The 20,157-nt window shown below is 40.6% G+C and overlaps 1 protein-coding gene across 2 annotated transcripts; it reads right to left on the reverse strand.

The window, feature by feature from the left end:
* Positions 1-1,323: 1,323 nt before the first annotated feature.
* TMEM192 (transmembrane protein 192) lies at positions 1,324-20,157 on the reverse strand. 2 transcript variants are annotated; one of them, XM_041395735.1, is made up of 6 exons: positions 20,030-20,157; positions 17,019-17,165; positions 12,708-12,972; positions 10,619-10,753; positions 6,814-6,916; positions 1,324-2,551 (listed from the first exon to the last, which is right to left on the reverse strand). In XM_041395735.1, the coding sequence occupies exons 1-6, from the start codon at positions 20,069-20,071 to the stop codon at positions 2,548-2,550; spliced, it is 696 nt and encodes a 231-aa protein (XP_041251669.1). In that variant the 5' UTR covers positions 20,072-20,157; the 3' UTR covers positions 1,324-2,547. The 2 variants fall into 2 exon arrangements, with proteins under 2 accessions (XP_041251669.1, XP_041251668.1); XM_041395734.1 differs by lacking the exon at positions 1,324-2,551 and adding an exon at positions 2,861-4,479.

Here is a 20,157-nt window from a genome sequence, read left to right on the forward strand (position 1 = left end):
ATCTATAAATTTGAATAATTTGGACACAGTGCTGCAACACCCAAACCGACTGAGCTCCCTGTGCATGTACCAGTGTACATTTGAAGGCAGCTTGCACAAGTGCAAATTGCTGTCTACTCAAAGTCAGAGTTGATGTTTGCATGGATGCAATCTAGCAAGAATTGATCCCAAGATAAAGACCTCAAATTCTGGAAGGCAAAATGTGAGTTTCTAAAACACTGAATTAACTCCTTGTTTTGTACATAGTTGTAATATGGGAAAAATGAAAACTTAATTTGAAAGTACATTTCTTTAAGTCCTGTAACAGCAGGTCAGCAGGAAACAGAGGTAAATGCAAGGCTTTGGTGAGAAAGAACAGTTTAGTGTGTTCCCAAAGGATAATAAACAATTCACCTCTTCCCTTTCCAGTATGGAAAAAAGGAAATTATAGGAGAATAAAGACTGGAAATATTTCCCTTACGCCACATACACATGCTATAAATATCTCAGTGTCTACGCAAAGCCAAATTTTGCTAAGGGTCACAAAATATTTAAATTTACAGCAATCAGGAGAGACATTAGTATGGCAAACAAGTGTCAAATGTTGACTATCAGAGTACAGTTAGCCCACTGATCTCTCACTACTTGCTCTTCTACTGGCCTTCCTCTTTCTTGCTAGAGATCAGCTGCAAAATATTTGTGCAAAGCAGGAAACACTCCAAACAGCACAAACAGGGAAACATGGATTTTAGAAAGAAAGCCTAACTCATTCCGAGGCTGAAGCTGCTTTTCCATGTCTCGAGTTACCTGTTCAGACTGTTGTCTGCCCAAATCTCTGGTCCTTGCTGCAACCTTGTTTTTTAGATTAAGAAGGACTTCCCATAGAGCAAGCCTGCTTAACTCCCTATTAGTTACTTACATATTAGCGTAGAACCTTAAAGCAGGAAAGACCTGTTAAAATCTTTTACAATCAGTGATTTCCCTCACAGAGTGAAATACTGAAGTGTTTATATGGAATATCCACTAGGAGCAGTTCAGAAAGACAAAGCAGAAATACATGAGTTTTCACTCATGTAAGATGTTCATTCACAAGAGACCATCACATCTTTTCTTTCCGGTGTACAGAATATTTAGCACAGTTCAGCATTTAATCTAAAAATTATTAAACCCTCACAATATGAACATTTTTCAGGCAACCCAACATATTACTTACGTGGCACAAAATACTTCTTTTCTCAGACCTAAAAACCATACATATTGGTTTTCTAGATATAAAAAGCTACTGGGGTAGCACTGAATAATAAAAAAGAGGATAAAATAATGATACATTATTTTAATTTTTATTTTAAGGTACAGTTTAAGCATATATTAGGAAAGATTCCTTCACTTTTATCTTTCTGCTGCCCCAGTTGCAATCAGATAGTTCTTACCAAGACCTGTGAATACCGATTGATTTCAGCAGCTGTAGTTACATAGAGGGTATCACTTCAGCGGGTCAGAATAACAGCTTTGTGGGTTTGCCACACCTCACCAGAGCAAGGCTCTGTTGGTGGTTAGCGAAGCACTGCTTTGCAGCAGAGCACGTGCAAACCCCTGTGCTCACAAAGCAGCATCTTTTGCCCCCCTGAAACTTGGACCCAATGCTCCAGTGCTTACTGCGTGCACAGCACGCCACGGATTTCACTTCAGACAGTACAATCCAGCCCATGAGCAGGTGCTGGCACTGCAGGGACAGGCACCCAGGCTGCCACACTGGGCATGGACAGCACTGGCCCCAGCACCCAATCTTGCAGCAGCAGAGAGGCGTCTGATAAACAGGATACAGCAGAACCGGAGCAATTAGGACTCATTGTTCAATTTAGCACTTTAGTGGATGTCAGACACAGCAAGGTCACAGCTGAGCTTCATCTCCCTTGCACAGCAGCAGCCATTCACCCTTTCCACATGGCCTTTCAAGCAGCTGGTTGCACACAGGCCCCTGAGCACCTTCTGTCGTGAGCTCGGCCACGGGCAGGGTGGTGACCAGGAGGAGGCAGGTGCCTGCAGAACCAGAACACAGGTTCTGGTGCCCAGGCCCAGAGCCCAGAAACACCATGCCATGCACTGGGGCAAGCAGCACAGGGGAACCTGGGGGCCGGGGAATACTTCTGCCTCCAAACAAGGCTGCCTTTGGCCCATTTGCTGCAGACAAGCGCTTGGGGCTGCCACACACAGCAGCAGCTCCTACTTGACAATTCACTGCAGCTCTACCATGGCCAGTGGTTCAAGCGTTCAGAGTGAGTAGTAAAGATAACCAGCTTCTGGAGCCCATACAAGTGTTAAAAGCCTCCACCCTGCCCAAAGAAAAAGCTTAAAGACACTGAGAAAACAAGACAGAGTTGGGAGTAAGATAAAGATATAAAACTGGGGCAAGGGGTGGGTGGTTATCATTTGTTATCACTTGTGTACTTAGGAAAGATAGCATTTAAAGGGCAGAAGATGTACATGTGTGCACACAGAAAGCCATACTTGCCTTTTTTTCCAGTTACCATGTTCCACAGAAAGCAACACCACTGGTTAATCCAAGGTTTACCTTGGGCAGTCAGAGATAAGAGGAAGGTTTGAGTAATGACCTCAAAACAAGGGAAAGCCATTCTGTCTCGCTATGCAGCATCCTTCTCAATGCTGGAAAGAAATACAAGTAGCAGAGGAAGTCTGAAGCATGGAAAGAAACATTACCCAGAAATGGGAATAAAACTAAACTTAAAGCTTCAAAACAAGTGAACAGCTATCCTTGTTTGGCTGGTTTTAAGTGCCAACACTGCTGTAAGAACTTCAGCATAACAGAAAAATCTGCAGATTGCTTGCAGGAACCAGATGTACATGAGCTTGGAAATAACAATTCACACTCTTCTTGGTTGCATTTATTGTGCATGGATTTCACAGTCACATTTTACTGCTTTTCATAGAAATTATATAAATTGACATAGTGAGTCACATCAAAACCTGAGTTCTAAAAACAAATAACTTTATTCCATACATGTATACTATAAAATTCTGGCTGCATTTTCAAGAAACAACAGCTAAGGAGAACAGTCTAATGTTGGATAGCAGCAAAGCCTCCAATATTTATTTTGCTCTGAACGAGACAACCCCCGTAGTTTTTGCACACTAAACTGTCTAGGTACTGCTAAAGTTGTGCCCTAACACCAAAGTAGGATGAATTAATTTTCCTTTCTTATATTCAACTACAAGACCATTCCTCTTAAGAGTCTTCTTCCCAGTTTTGATTAGTGATTACCCTATCCCCAGAGAGGTATTGGCTTCTAAAATAATTCTTTGTCTACATTGGTAGACAAAATAGTACCCAGAACAAAATGTTTCTTTCACCAGCCTTAATTCACCATAAATTAAAACCAAGAATTCTTGTTTCTTCAACTTCTAAAAGACCTTCCTGTCTTCTGCTGCTTTCCACTTCCCCACATACACCACTTCAACTTTTGAATCAAGATGCTGACTTTCTTGAAGGGCCAAAGTGAAGAGCAAGTATGTAACAAGCATTTTTGACAACATCTTTAAAAGCATTCAACACAAGTTAGTTACCAGATCAATGGAAAAGCTCATGCTCAAGTATTTTTGCTTTGTTAGTTCAGTTGGCAGACTAGGAGTCTTGTTACTAACACAAACTCCTAGTAATGGGATAGTTCTGAGGATCCTTCTTAAGAGCTTTAAAGCCAGAATTCTGAACAATTGCTTATCATGGCATGGTTTTTGCACCACAAACTTGTATGTGAGATTTACAGTTTTAGGCCACCCACCACTTTTTTATAATCCCAAATTGGATGCCAAATTTCTCCACTTACGTGACAAAGGAGAAAAGGAGACATCTAGAAAACAAGTACCTGTATTGGATTACTGAAGTAATCCACCTCTGTCCCTGGAAGTAAAGGGAATCAGTGACAGAACACATCTAGTCTCAGCTTCAGAAATAGAAACTGCATATACATCCCTTGGAAAGTCAGATTTTTCTACAGAACAAATTTGTATTCCAGAAATATAAAATACTTTGGTAGCCTGAAGCTTAATGGTTACACAGCAGTACAAAATAATAGCAACAACTGGGCAAAGTTAAACCACTAACTCAGGTCCAACTTTAACTTATGAGGAATTAAAAATCCTTGAAGCTGCAGAACTTTTTTCCAGAACTGATGAATTGAAGAGAGCCAGAGTGTCCAGTTGTAATAGGTTTATAGTTTATGCACAGCTTATCCTTCCAGCTTAACTTGCATTTCAAAACATGAAAGATGATTGAAGAGTCACATCTGTACAAGCCAGTCTGGATATTACATTACTTCACGCTCCCCTCCAGAGCTCCTGCAGGAGTTTCCCAAATGCTGTTAGGTTTTGATTTGCTGAGATGTTAACGCCAACAGTCTCTTGCTGAGCAGTGCATTGTGTCGCTGGAGATACTCTATTACATCTCCTTGCTTCTCAACTATCTCTTCTAAACTGGAATTTTCCCTTGAAGTAACAAAAGTAAATATGGGTTTCAGTAAATGACAGCAGCCTTCTAATATGTGAGATATCAGAGTTAATTAACACATACTTAAACAGTTGTTTCTTTCAGTTTCAGTTTTGCTGGGATCAACTAATTTTTGAGAGAAGAGGCAATCTACAACACCTATATATATATACACTATATACACCTATAGTGTAACTCTATTTTGCATGAGAATGTAGGAAGAACTTCATGCCATGTACATACAACTGAGTTAGATATTTCCTGCTAGACAGCTACAGAGTGAGGATCTTACTGTTTAAGAAACCAAGACAGACAATATGCTAGAATTGTAGTAACAAATGTGGAACCTTTCCCACACACATTAGGAAGCTTGTTTTGAGCAGGCATAATATTTTTCAGCTGTGGGAGATCATAAGCTGTTAAAGATAGAAACTGATTAAACTGGAGTAGCATACATTATATGCTACTATCTACAGCAATATCTGTCACATACCATGACAGCATCAGTACCAAAAAGTTGCGCTACTTCAGATCTACAATCTCCTGTACAATTACCCTCCCCCCTTAAAATATGTCCAGTTTTCAGATATCTCTCATTTTAATTTCAATAGTAACACTGAAACATTTAAATAAAGCTCACTTAATTGAGAGAAAAAAGTACAGAATTTTGTCAAATCTAATTAGGAATTTTTGAGACACAGCAATTTTTAAGATGAGGTACCAATTCCTGAGTGTAGTCTACTCTTTCCTTACACATTATTTCTTCTCAGCTGACTTGGGAATCTGCCCTCTTAGTATACTTGTGAGCATCTTAGTGCTGAGAAAGCTGTTCCTCAGCCTTACAGAATTTTGTAGAGGAACACTGCCCATTTCATAGTTCTTAGAAAGTGTTGAGAAGGATATTGAGTGGAAAAAAGCTTAGGTCCGATTAAAAATCCACTGTAGGTAAACTGGGAAAAGTACAGAACACAAGTTTTGTAAATATAAGACTTGCACCCTTTACCAGTAAAAAGTGCACTACCAACTTAAGGCTCCTGATCAGTAGCTTAGGTTGCAGAGGTCATGATATTCAAAAAACATTCTTATAACAAGGTCAACTGAAGGGCTGACAGGATTCACTTTTCAATAGATGTTAACTCCCAAGGGAAAGAGAGTCAGAGTTGTATAGAGCTAAATTAAAATAACGATTTTGCAATCAGTTCTCACAGGAAGTTTGCACTCTTTAATCAAAAACGACCAGAGTCTTTTCCTTAGCTGGTCATTGTTGCAGACACATTCCCTGGGCATTTGAGAATTTCTCAGGGGAGAATATGAATGAGAAAGAAATGAGGTCCACCATGCAATCACCATGGTTTTTATATCAAAATGGAAGTCAGACATGGTATCAAAATTCAAGACAATTCTAAATCCTTCCTGTATCCTGGACATCTACTTCCAACTTCCATAAAAGCATGTGCATGCTGCATTTGTGATACCAGGGAAAGTCCCAAAGTATTAGTCATCTCTCATTAGTCAACCTCTTATGAAGGCAGCACATATAGAAGCATTTCATACTATATTAGAAAACCTCCAATTCTTATACAGAAATCCATGATATTTTTAATTACTAGTTTTTATTATACCGGACTGATTTCAGCAACTGAAAAATGATTGAGCAGTTGGTAGGTACACAAAGAGCAAATGAAAAATAAGTCTCAGTGCCTGGGACAGTTTCAGTTACTGTTGGACAGCTTCTACTCTCACTGAGACCTTCCTTACTCCTTAAGTGCCCACCACACCTTAAAAGCTCCTTCCCAAACTCAAAATACATTCCAAATCCATTGCTAGAATCTCATGTCCAACTGCTGGCACAGAACAGAGCTGCTCAGTTTTCTTCTTTGTCTATCAACTGCCCAAAATATATCTCCTTCCCTGAAAAAACTAGCTGAAGTAGCTAGGCTTCTGTAGCCTGGCTTTAAGTAACAGTTTAAGACAACACTATCTCTCCTTATACCTAATATAAAATTAACTAAACCAGAGTAAGCACAGCTATTTATATTAAAGATTCATGTAACCAGCCATAAATGGTCAAGTCACCTCCATCCTTATGTTTGAGGATTTCTGTATTGTAGTAAATTGTCTTTTACTATGGAGGAACTACAAGACTGCTGCATCTCATCTGTGCATCTAAAATGGGAGGCTTATGCATAGTTCCTTCAGAGCTGTTATTCCCACCTCTGGTTTAGCTGATAGGTTTAAGATTGCATGGAAGTCTACAGGAAATCCAGCAATTCCATTCATGTTACCTATATACCATGGCTGAACACAGCACAAAATTAATAAAGAATTCTTACCTGAATCCAACTTCTGAGGTAATGTGACTAGGGTAGGCATACATCTTTTCTTCTTCAATTATGTCAGGTCTTGGCTTGGCACGATTGAAGTTGCTTATTTTCACTGTAAGAAAGCTTTATAAATTAGTTGGAAAGTGGGGAAAACAAAAAAAAAAAAAAGAAGCTTTAACACCAGAGTCCAAGTTATAAAAATCTGTAACAGATGATCCTAAGATTACCTTAGGATAGGACATGGAAAGACAAAGTAGAGAATGGGAAATGGGAAAGCAAAAGCAGACCTTAATGAGGAAGCTTGAACATACTGCTTTAACATCTGCAAAGTTTAATCTGCCCTCTAAGAGAGGGTGAAACCTCAGTTGCCTTTTACAGGGTACCAAGATTCAGTCTCCAAGTTCAGGCAAAACTAAGCAAAATGGCATATAAAATTTTTAAGAAGTTTTGTACTGGTAGCTGGTTCAGAACTTCTAGCTTAAGCTCTTCAATAAATACTACTTTACCTAGACCAGCTGCAGTGAAGCAGCAGCTTGTTTGCCGGCTCAGACTAGGGCAGATGTGCTACAGAAAGCCATTGTGAACCAAGCAGTCTTGGCTATCAAACCCAGAAGTCATTCCTGGGCACCAGTGAATAAAGTTTAAGGCTAAATTTAACAGATGTATGGGTGGGAAAAGTTGTAGGCACCCTCTGCATTATTTCAAAAAGGAAGCTGAAAATATTTAAAGCCATTCAATGTCAGATCCTGATTCAGAGAAAATATCAAAATATCCAGAGTATGCATTTGGGACTCTGCAGTTAGGGCTGCTTGTGAAACAATACCTCTAATGCCACAGAAAACATTACAGTGCAACTCTGTGAGAAATCCACACTACTGTAACAGAGGAGTGTCCTTACAAGTCAGTACTATGATGGGGTTTATTACAGGCCACCCTGCTAAAACAATGCTAAGACCCTCCAGAGGTTAACTACAAGTTAGGCTCAAAGGTTAGTTATTTCTATGATGGTATTTCTCTACAAATAAAACTACAAAGGAATGGACGTGGAATTCTCAACATGTGTTGTTTGTGGGAATGTTGGTCTTTTATTCAAGTGATATTAGAAGTATGTGAGAAAGCAATTAAATATATATATTTAGTAAGTCTTTAAAAGCTTTACTCCCTATCCTAGCAGTAAAAAACTCAGAATAGTAAGCTGACATTTAGAGCTGTCTGTATCGTACTTCATTCCATGCACTTTTACCTCACTTGAACGATTTATATATGTCAAGTCTTATAGGTCAATCACAGCAATTCCTTGTGGATTTCTGAATCTCTGCCTCTGCATCCTACAGCTATATATACACACTGCTGCAAGGAGATAATTTTAAGGAAGGCAGTAGTCCTTCACAGGACATTGTCTATCATACAATTCATAAACAGGTCCAACAAGCACGAGAAGTACCTAGAATTACAGTCAGGTATTCCTGATTTGTGAGACAGTATTATTTAACAGAAAAGAAGTCAGGTACATGAACCTTCTACAGATAAGCATTTATGTCTCATTCTCATAGTTAAATAATTACTTAACTGTGAAGAAACAGTATGTGAACTGGTGCTGCCTTCTCTCCAATATTATACAAAACTAATACAAAAACAGGGTGGGCCAGTAGTTCTTAGTGTAAATTTACCTTAGTCTCCCCATTGTTGCTCAGCTGATACTATCTCAGCAGAATCTACTAAGTGCTTGCCTTGAAGAGGGGAATTCTAAACCTCAGCAGAGGGCTGCCCTTAAAACTACTCCATTAAAGAAGCTTCTTGCTTCCACCCAGTCACATACTCTGTTCTATCTAAGAGAAAAAACCCATCTGAATGTCATTATTACTACAGATTCTCAGGGTATTTTCAAAATTGACCAAATACATTTGTTTTGCCTCAGTACAGCCTTAATTTGTTAGTAAATTGTTGAAAAACCTTAAAACCCACCATTACAGATAAGACAGACATGCAGTCTCTCAGCTTACCTCAACAAGCATTGGGATGGGAAAAAAGAGAACAAATTACACTACCCACTGGAAAAAGTAACTTAGGGTGACTGGAAGTCTCCCTCATCTTTCAGCAGGTGTAAAGTCACAAAAATTAACCCTAGTTCTGTACACCAAGCTTTAGAGAATGAATTTTATATTGATCTGGGACGTCTCAAGAGATAAGGCAGCTGTTGGTAGAACACATTGCATTATTTCTTCCTAGTAATGCAACTCTTAACTCCTCCCCTTAGTTCCAAGATTGACTGGACCCTTCCTCAAGCCTCTTTGAGCTGCAAAGCACCCCACAACTTCCTTGTTTATGCATTTATTTATCAACATTTTAGATAGTTTTGCCAAGTTTAAAAGGTAAGTGTTTTACCAAGTCTTCGTAAGTTACACCAAACCTAAAGCAGACAGCCTTACAAACCAACAGTAACAGCACAAACATGGTTAATGAATTTGAAGGTGACAGGAACTGGCATAAGTAAAAATCAGGAAACAATGTCCTTTTGGTAACAAATAAGCAGAAAAATAGTTTGAGAGTTCTTACAGAAGTACAAGCTCCTTACTACTATGCAGGTCATCTTTTTTGCACTTATTTTTGGCCAAGGTAAGAGTAACACAATGCAGCTCTTTGAGCTCCAGCAGGCCTCGGGGCTAGAAATAGCATTTCTCTGAAATTCCTGGCATTCTATTAAAGTTTTACAATTTATCTGTTATTTCCCGAGTTTCCCAGGAAAGTAAGTATGCGTATGCAAAGAAGGGGTGATCTCCAGCATTCTTGGAATAGTTTTCCAGCACTGCCATGATTGCATTCCCTCATCACTGCCTTTATTCTTTCAGAAGACAGTCAGTCTACTTGAGCCATGCTGGGCCATTGAGGGGAAAGCCTGACCAGCCTGCAGCACTCAGGCTTCTGCACACTTGTAAGACAAAGACATAGTTTAGGGCTGGGACCTTATTTCTTAGTGCATTTTTGATGCTGTTGAAGGAGAGTCAGAATAGGTTTTATTTCCTAGATAAACAAGCTACTTCCCAGTATTTCTCTGTGTGCCATTGCATTACTATGAACACACCAAAGTTTTCTTTTAAGCATTTATCAGCATTTTGATAGTTTTACGAAGTTTAAAGCCAAATGTTTTATCAAGTCTCACAAGTTATACCAAACCTAAAGCAGACAACCTTGCAAACCAACAGTGACAGCACAAAGCAAAGTCTCACAGCTTTATAAAGCACTACAGTGTTTTCATATGATCACAGCTTCCAAAATCCATGCATCTTTTAAATATTCATTAGAAGGAATCTTCCATTTTAGTGTCAAAGAGAAACTGAAGCCTTTGGGGTGGGACCAGGGAAAGAGGAAGAGACTGGAAAAGGCACAATCACACAATCAGGTATGCAACCCCACATGTAAATCCCAGACACAGTTCTGACTAAGCCAGCTAGCTCTTACTGCTTCACAGCTTGTGGTGCATGCATTTGAGAAACACTGATAAACAGACAAACCTGTTCATGAGACACTTTTTGAATTAATTAGGCATTTATTGCCACTTCACTGGATTAACAGCTTTAAGATAACATGGAGCTTTCATTTAGCAGCCCTTGGAACCAAATCGAGCCTGACAACCTTTCCCAATTTGTTTTGAATTTGCCTTAGTTCTCCTTCTACAAGCACAGAATAGTTTTGTATTTATAATGACAGTTAAATGCCTTGGGGAACCACAAGTGAACTACTGTGAGGGCAAACAAAGAGCTGAGTACCAGCCATAATGAATGTCACATAAGAAGGCTAAGCTTGCCTCTCTCACCTGTGTAAATCACTAAGCATGTCAGGGAACTAATCATCTCCAGGCTCAGGACTCCCAGGATAAGATACAGGTACACTTTGCTGTGATCAGGAAAGGAATGCTGCACCGACAGAATCAAGAGCAGAGCTGTATTACCTAGAAAACAAATGTTATATTTTAAAGATTTATTCATTTTATTAGCTATTGAAAATTAATTAATGCTTTCTCATGCCTAGTATCTGCATTAGGCTGCAACACTTGAGTAATGCTTTTCCATTTCATACCATGCTTGCCCCTTCAGCTAATTTCCTTAATGTGCAAGCTTATACCTGCTGGTAGCAAAATGAGGTTTCATTTCAGCACATGCTCATAATGGTAGACAATTAGGAGTTTTCTTATAGATTCTTCTGACTTAAAAAACAAGAGTGGAAGAAACACACTAGAAATACCTAAAATAGGTACAGGGGCTTAAACTGTTTCTGCCTTTGTTGATGCTATTCTTCTTAGTCATTCTTTCAATTCCTAAGAGATCATGTAAGTCAGCTGAAAATGAGGGAGTATTTTCCTTCAAGCAGTGAATTTAAAATGTATTTAAATTAGGCTAGCAGAGCAAAAAACAAAAAAACCTTAACACCTTCCTTTCAAAGCCTACTTACATAGGCTTCCACTTGCTATTATCTTAATACTTGAACATAACTGCAAGTTTAATTGAAATTAGTACAATTAGTCAAGGAGAAAAAATACTGAGTTACAGGCCTACAAATCTTTTCTGATACTGAGTGTGAAGTGTTTTCTTCCTTCCTGTAAAAATGTGTCAGATCAGTGTCCGGATAAAGAACTACATTTATAAAGATCATTAACGTAGCTAGGGAACTGTGCACTTCTCTTTCCTGCTGTGCCAGTCAAGTGAAGGAAGTGGTATCAGCAGTCATTACCATGGCAGGAAGCTTGCAGTAATGGAAGAACTACCTTCTGAACAACAGATGATCAAAATTCTACAGCACACACCTGATTGCATCTGAACATTCACAAATGTCCAGAGTTTGTCTAGTAGGGGAGAAGTGGGCTCCATCTAAGACTGAAACCAGGGCAAAGTATTGCCAATTACACTGCAACAGGCAGAAATAATCCTTTTACATGGTTAAGCCTCCTGTGGCCTGCTTCTGTCACTGCACTCCGAACATTTCTACATCTTCAGAGCTCTATCTAGTGGCCAGAGCCTGAAGTGTTGCACATTTATCAAGCTGACTATCTCTTTTAGAGACTATGGAAAGAAAGCTAGATTCCTAAACAGAACAGGACCATTTCACTTATTAACTCCGGTGAAAAAAAGGGATTGATCCCACTCCAGGAGGGAGGTGGGATTATAAGAGGCAAAAACACTGCAGAAGCCACCACTCTGACCTTTTCTATTGCTATTTGTGGGAAAAACCCCCTTAAGTTAGATGGATTTCAGATTTGAAAGTGGTTTGTAGAAAAGCTTCAGTTAGGTGCAACACTTTACAGCTAAACTTGCCAGAGATGTAACTTAAAAATATAGTTAAATCACTCCTGTACACCACCTTTTGTCCATAAAAGTAGAAAAAGGCAGTCAGATGTAGAGCTGAATGTTACACATCCTCAGTGAAGGTCAGAAAATCAGTTATTTCACTGAATTCAGACAGCTGTTGGGCAACAAGCAATTCATCTGTTTCTATGTGGATTGCTGAGCTTGAAAAGAGAAGAGCAGCACACTTCCTGGAAGGACTAGCAGGCCTATCACATATCCAACCAGACAAATGAATATGCAAATCAAGATCCCCAGCAGTCAAACACCAACCTTGCTGACTGAATACTCCATGGCTGAAGACTAAATGCTAATGACTAAATGTTTTACTCATCCTCACAGTCGTGAGCATTTTCACACTACAAACAGTTCCTTACAGCCTGCATCTGGCAGACTGGAAAAACCAGTACAGAGGTTCATCTTCCTAAAGGATAATTTGTAAGTGCTCATAGGCAGGTTCTTAAAAGTTCATAATATAGAATACACAATGATTATAATCTGCTCAGTCTCTTATTGTGTCACAGTCTAAAGCTTTAGATGGAAGATACCTCAAGTTCACTTCACCTGTGGCATGTATCAGCAGTGGAAGCCTTTTCAGATGCCTTGTTGATCGGTATATGGAGAAGTAACCTCTTCTTCTGACTCTGCTGTGGTGGTGCTGCACATATCGTTCAAAACAGACGTGCAGAACCCACAGAACTACTTTTGCAATTATTATGACAGTCTGCACTTTAAGTGGGTGAGTGTAGTTTCCAGGGCACTTATCTTGGTTTGGATTGGGGTAGGAACAAAACATAGCTGCTAAGAATGCTAGAACAACAAAAGCAACCTGGAAGAGAAAGGAAGAGAGAAAAATCTTGAAAGTCAACATTTAGCTATATATATGAAAAAAACCCTGAAACAAAACCAGGATTATGTAGTTAATTCATTATGCATTGCTTTCTGAATTGATTTTATTAGAGTTGATGTAACATATAAAACATTAGACACTTGTTACAGCCACTACATTTCACTCTGCTAAATAGTAAGACTGACTTCCAGGAGGGCAAGCAGTCTCCAGCAGAACAGAGCTGGTAACTGTCACCCTTCCCAGAATTTCTACTAAATCAATTTCACTGTTCCTTGAGTTTCCATAGTGAATTTATTTAATTTCTGGACCCTCCTTACTACGTCTTTTTACTTTAAAGAAAACTTGATTTATGCTCCTAGAAAAGAGAAACCACATTTTTTTAGACTCATTCAATTACACCTAATGCTGCTCTGTGGGACGGGCTCTTATCTTATCGGTACACTCTATATTTCCTGAAACTGACATTTCCTGAAATTGACATTTCCTAAGCGAAAATCAATGCTTCCCTACAGCCTCTGAAGATCATCTCCACATTGACTTTAGAAAAGTGAATCATCAGAGGAACTTAAAGTGAATTAGCCCTGGGTAGGCATCTTTGCCAATTGGTAATCATTCCTTAGTAGTATATTTACCACCATATTTTTCCATTTTACCTTTTTGCTTGTCAGAAAAACCAGACAGTTTGTCAGTCGGAGTGCATATATAGTCAGATTGCATATATACTTATCCTTTCAGACTACTGCCATTATGCCATAACTATTCCTGTCTTCTAGACTCCTCTCCAAATTTCCAGCATCAGCAATCTTTTGGCCAATTAGCAAAGCTGTGCATGCATATTGCCTGTAGTGTATGTATACACACAGGGCTTTCTTAATATTTATAGAGTTTTGTCACAGAAAATGTTTTCTGTACTGTGTTCATTCAGTCAACAAGAACCATATTACACTTTCTCATCCTGGTTCATTCTACAGAACAGGAATATTTTTAAAACAGAACTGTAAAGAAAAACAACTCCCACCAATACAGAAGTAAATTGAGAGCTACTAATATACAAAACACAAAAAAACCAATTTGTCTCAAGTCTAAAAATGAGTTTTAATACACTTAGCTTAAAAAATAAGTGTCAGATGTTCTGCATGTCATAACTGACAGAAATAGCACATCAGAACTGAAGACAGAGGAAAGCACACAATTTTTTTTTTTTTTTTGCAGCTTTTGTTTCCACACTTAGTTCTATGATCCCTCTGCCCCCTTTCCACTCCCTTGAACTTATATTTCCTGGTTTTGTACTTTCTCAAGCAGCACTCTTCACAGAAATTAACTTTTCAGAACCACTTAATTACTTTTGGGACAAACTGCTCTTAGCTTGCTCAGGTTGTGACCAGAATTAGGTAATTGGGAAGGGAGAAAGAAAGGGGAATAATTTTCACACAACTGTCAATACCTAAAAAAGACATTACAGAGGACATATAGGATAGAAGGTGGAAGGAAAGAAACGCAAACCAAAATAGGAGTGTACCCCACATTATCCATAAAACCATTACTTCAAATACAAATTAAATACCATATTATCTTGAGATTGGTTAAGTTGCTAGATTAAGTAATTAAATAAGAGGCAGGTTTATAATTTGTTTAATCTATTATTTTACCACCTTCTTTTCTTATAAAGCTATGAATAATTCAGCTATTTTATTTGATCTGTTTACTGTTAGGTTTGCCATTTGACAATAGTGATACAATTAGTTCTACTCCTTCCAGGCATTAGGAATATATTTCAGTAAAGAAAATGGCTATATTAAACTGATGCAAGCAGGACTGACCTAGCATTTCATCTCTATTAAACTACTACAGCAGTGCATACAAGAGGAAACAGGAAGCTGGCATTTAGAGTGGTATTTTTAAATATGTTTCACTTGCATTGTTGGGCAGTTTAATAATAGGTGTTTCACCCCACGCACATTTGTACATACAAAAAGTTATTCTTATAAAGAGTAGTATTTAAGTTCAATTTTGTCTATGTGCACACACAGAGAAGATAAAGGAAAGAAAAAATTAATATAAGGAAATTATTTCTAGCCTGTACACTTCACATTGCTCTCCAGCCTCCTGATGGGAAGCCCTCAGAAAAGGAAGGCTTGGTAAAAGGAAAGGTACTCAAAAATCCAGTCCTACCACAGTCCAGCACATCCTACCCACCTTCCAGAATTGTATGTAACTAGGCAGCTGCATCACAGCAGCTATTTTGCTGCCTAACTCCATTTCTTGGCACAGGAAGGTGGAGAAGAAATACTTCAAGTCAGATACAAATTGCTTTAGAGATGCTTTACAGCTCTACCACATAATACTATGATGGCTTAATTTCCCCAGGACACTTATCCCTTTGGCAGGCTGTGCATCAGAAGCTAACCTGCCTCTCTCCACATTCCACAAGATTAATGCATGTTTGCAGAAGCACAGGGGAAGGATGTCCAATAAGCTTGTTTTGCCCACCCATCCTTTCAGTGAGAGAGACAGTGCCACTCAAGGTAGCAAGTATAATGCTGTTTTGCCAACAGAAAAGGATACTTCTCCATTTTGCTCCAAGGACCAACTGGTCACTGAAGCAGGTTCAGCAACAGCAACATGACTTAACCTGTGAAAATGTGTTGTTGACAAATGCCACAGAAGTTTTCCCATTTCACCTAACCACACTTCTCTCCGTTTGCAGGAGAGAGGAAAAAGTGGGAGGATAATAGGCAGCAGTTTCCTAGGATCTGGGTGACTGACATTTGGCTGCATTACTTAGGGTAGTAGATAGCAAAGCCCCAAGGCTTGGCAGAAAATGGTCACTGCTCTGTTACCAATAGCACATTTGAAGTGCCTTCTATAAGGGAATGGCACAGAATTCTGGTAGGGGAAGGGAGTAAGGCTGGATACATGGCTTCCATTGGGAATTTTGGTAGTCTACTCAGCAGGACAGCAGAGGTCTTTCTTAAGTCTACCTGATAGCCAGATGAGCATTTCTTGATACTTCTACAAGGCCCACAAAACAGCTACTCCTAAAATTAGAAGGCTAAAGCACATTGAACAACTGCCCAAAGAGAGACCTTAGAGGTTGGTATGTGCTTTTCAAGTCCTGGCAGAGAGCATGTTTCCAAGAACACTGGGCACTGCAGTTTGTGTTTGAGATCTAATGAAGCTCTAAAACAGCTTGTGTCACCATAGAATACTGTGTCACCATAGAATAATGTGGTACCATAGAATCATAGAATCTAGGTTGGAAAAGACCCTTAAGATCATCAAGTACACCCTTTACTGAAAACTACCACATCCACCACTAACCCATGTCCTAAAAGACATGAAAGTGACATTTCAGCCAGATCTTAGGCTCAGAGCTCTTCAGCCTTCCTTCTTCATATCTGGTTGCCACACACTCACAAGCAACAACAAGCGTCTTCAGCTTATCAAGGAAAAACTCACTACTAGGCAGGACTCTCTGCTTCTGTCTACCAGCCTCCATAAATGCCTAGATACTGTTCAGTATTTGTGCTTTTTGTTCTTAACCTCCAGAAGTGAGAGCAGAGCACTTGGATTACTTTCTTTCTTCTTCCACTAACATGCAACACTCCCTAAGCAAGTCCAGCTTTAATTGTTTAGCTACCCACGCTCTGAAATTAGGCTTGCTCTCAGAAGGCATGGCATGAAAATTTTCTCAGCCCTCTATAACTAGCATAGCTCTTCTATGGCAATAATATTATTTTTAAATTACATTTCCAACAGCATAGAAGAACTACTATTTAAAATGCTCTTCCTTTTAACAAGATGTATCATAGCACCAGCAGCCAGAACAAGAAGGCAGAAAGTATTTGATAGCATATATACTATCAAAATTTATTGGCAAAGTGGACCTCACTGGTTTGGAAGAACAGCCAGTGTATGTAATTCACTGTCATATCATCAGAAGTCTGTCACATGAACAGCAGATTCTGAAGGATTCAGAAGAGAGATAGCAAGTGTCTTAGGTAAATCATGCTTCTTAAACTTACATGTATTAGCAACAGGAAATTGGCAAGGAGAACGGCTGGGATAGCATGAAATCTTGGCCTCAGCTGGGAATGCAATGTATGAGATGAAATGAGTGGTGCATCCAGCAGAGGATCATCTTCCAAACTCTGTGTTATTTCCAAGGAGCCCTGGAACAGAAGGGGAAGGCAAACAATAGCAACAGGTAAGCTCTAAAAGTAAAGTACAAAGGTTTTGGAATTTCCTCTTAGCAAATCAAGCCTTGAGGAGGAAAACCTCCACTAGGTTAATATCTCCAGAAAGCTCTTAAATCTAGGTAAACTCTCATCACATCTTTATGTGAGAACTCAGTCCCTGAGGAATCCAACACTAATATACTTCCCAGTATTACACTGAGCCTGCAGTTTTTAAAATGTATTAGAAGTATCCAAGCTTCAACCCTAAGATGTCAGAAGCAGCAGTAAATTTATGGGAAAAAGTGACAAAGTCTCTCTCACATGCTTTATACAGGTACTGCAGAACTCTTCGTTGTTCTTACTTTTGTCTGACTACAGTTGGAGGCAACAACAAAGTTGCAGTGTAACAGTTTTGAGTATTCAGCCTTTGATACTATTGACATGTCAAAACACCTGCAGCAGTAACTAGAGCTGAACTCAGGCAGGAAAGAAGCAGCAGCTCAGAGAGAAGGTGCTACCAAGTTCTGAGCAAGACATTCTCCACCTACACTAGAGAGAATGCAGCTTGCTTGTGTCATGTTGGAACCAAGTACTATTTCTTTGACTTCACATTCAGCCCAAATGTAGTGTCTCTTACTAAGCAGAAGGTAAAACTAAGTATGGGTGGAGGGAAAAACTTTGGACAAGGAACTTGCCCCATAGCTATGCATTCCTGCTCCTTTCAGGCCAGGACAAGGTCATTCAATCCATATTAAGTAGAACACACACAAGGCACTACGATGGCCAAAACTGCTAGAGTTTCTCCCTTAGCATCCTGTTACGTCCCTTGCCTCAGAAGAGAACACAGCTCAAGATTTCCACTCAAGTCTTGAGCGCTGCTCCTCATGATACCAACCATAGCCCAGAACAACAAGACAAGGGCAGACTTCATGCCGCTCCAGACTTCTGGCTACTCAGATGTGCCAGGTTTCACCAGGCTATTTACTGATTTATAAACTGAGGACTTTGCCATGAGAAAAAGCAGCATAAGCCTCAAGACAAATGAAACATGCCATCCTTCTACACACTAGCACAGGAAGAGAGGGATCACACCTAGGTTTATACCTCATGTCAATGAGGACAACATAGATTTTCTCCCCAGTGTTATTTCACCTGCAGACAACTACCTACAGTGAAGGGAATAGTAATCAGGAGTTATTTCAGTCAACAACCAGTTTTATTTTAGAACTGTGAACACTACACTTGCCCTGCCACAGAGGAGTGTGAACAGACCAGCCTCAGCTATTTGATAGCTTTTAATTAGCCCATCTTTGACTGAAAATGACTCTTATTGAAATACCTGACTGGTATAATGACCTTTTACCGCAAACCTAAATGTTTACAAATGGCACTCCTCTTATGTCACTGATGATATAAAATCTAGAAGCATGAGAGCAAAGATGCCCTCTAGCCCTCCTCTGCCCATTTTCAAAGGCCAGGTGTAATTTTAAGCTCTGAGAGCAAGGACCAACACTCCAGCAGCCAAGGCATCTCACCTAATTACACATCATTAAAAAATTAGTTACTGTGAGGGTGGAAAGACATTGGAAGAGTTGCCTGGTGAAGCCACAGATGCCCCATTCCTGGAAGTGTTCAAGGCCAGGCTGGCTGGGGTTTTGAGCAAGCTGGTCTAGTGGAAGGTGTTCCTGCCCATGGCAGGGGGGGTTGGAAACAGCTCTTTAAAGGACCCTCAACCCAAACCATTCTATGATCACAGAATCAATAGTGGGGTTAACAGCTCACATCTCCAACAAACCCAGCAATTCTTCTTAGGACAATATTCTTTGTCTTGTGGGAATAAATGATTCACCATTTCTGCATTTCACCATTCCCTCATTTCCATGAGGGATCAGGGCACTCCTTCACAGACAAAGCTTTATCAGAGCTTTGACCATGCTACTTTCTCACAAGACTGGCTACAGTCCATCTTTGTTTCCTAAAATACAGCTAGTATTAGGAAGCACTAGATTACATAATATCTTCAAATAGATTTTATTATAGACAACATGGAGAGGAAGGGAATTAAAGCATGGGACATGATGATCCCATGCAGTCAATCTGACATAAAGAAAATCCAGTGTCCTTCCTAACTGGAGCAAACATGGGTTTCATTTCATTAAGATGAGCCAAAGCCACAGTTGTCAAAAGCCAAAATGCCTTAAATCCAGACTTGTTTGGCACTGCTGCTGAGCACAGGTTAAAGCTTTAGACTCCTGGCTCCCTGATCCACTTCCAGCATGTGATCCTTCCACAGCAGCCCAGTGCCAGCACAAGGAGGAGGGCAGGCAGGAACAAGCCACAGCCAGCAAGCCTTGCCCACGCAGGCTTCCAGCTGGGGCGGGGAGAAACATTCAAACAAACACAGAAACGCCACCGTCATGCCAGCGAACAGCACATAATCCAGAGATGGCACTGACAGGATCCGCCTGTGGAAAAATAACCCAGAAAACCCGAAGGAGCCACATGAGCAGCCCTGATTAGAGGCTAATAACCTCGTTCAAAAACAAGCCCAGCCCCAAATGCCTCGGGGATATTTCAAGCCCGGCTGGGGAGGGGCAGCGCGGGGAGCGAGGGGCCGCGGCGGCCTCCTCACTTCGGAGAGGGCCACTGGGGACGCGCCTGGGCCGGGAGGCGCCCCCGGAAGGAACTGATAAAGCCTCGGGCGCCCGGGACGGAAAACAGCCAGGAAGAGGCGGAAGGAACAGACGGCACGGAACACGAGGCGCTCGCCCGGCGGCGCCCACCCTCAGCGGCAGCCCGGCCGCTCACCCGGGCGGGGTCGCCGCGGCCGCGGCCCCGCTCCCGCCCGCCGCGCTCACGTTGTCCAGGTCCTGCCGCCGCCTCCCCGCCGTCTGCGCCATCGCCGTCTCCCACCACAGCCGCCCCGGGGCGTTTAATGGGCGCCCCCGGCGCGGCCCTGCCGCCCTGGGCCGGCCACGGGCAGAGC

The sequence above is a fragment of the Onychostruthus taczanowskii genome, unplaced genomic scaffold, assembly GCF_017590055.1.
Source record: "Onychostruthus taczanowskii isolate IOZ18803 unplaced genomic scaffold, ASM1759005v1 scaffold12, whole genome shotgun sequence".
NCBI classification, from domain to species: domain Eukaryota; kingdom Metazoa; phylum Chordata; class Aves; order Passeriformes; family Passeridae; genus Onychostruthus; species Onychostruthus taczanowskii.

Excerpts from the sequence above, each read along its gene's own strand:
- TMEM192 (XM_041395734.1), bottom strand. The coding sequence starts at position 20,071 with ATGGCGCAGACGGCGGGGAGGCGGCGGCAGGACCTGGACAAC. Across the intron at positions 17,166-20,029 it reads GGCGGCAGGACCTGGACAAC|GGCTCCTTGGAAATAACACA; the intron begins GTGAGCGCGGCG and ends CTTCTGTTCCAG. Across the intron at positions 4,480-6,813 it reads ACCTCAGAAGTTGGATTCAG|GGAAAATTCCAGTTTAGAAG; the intron begins GTAAGAATTCTT and ends TGTTACTTCAAG.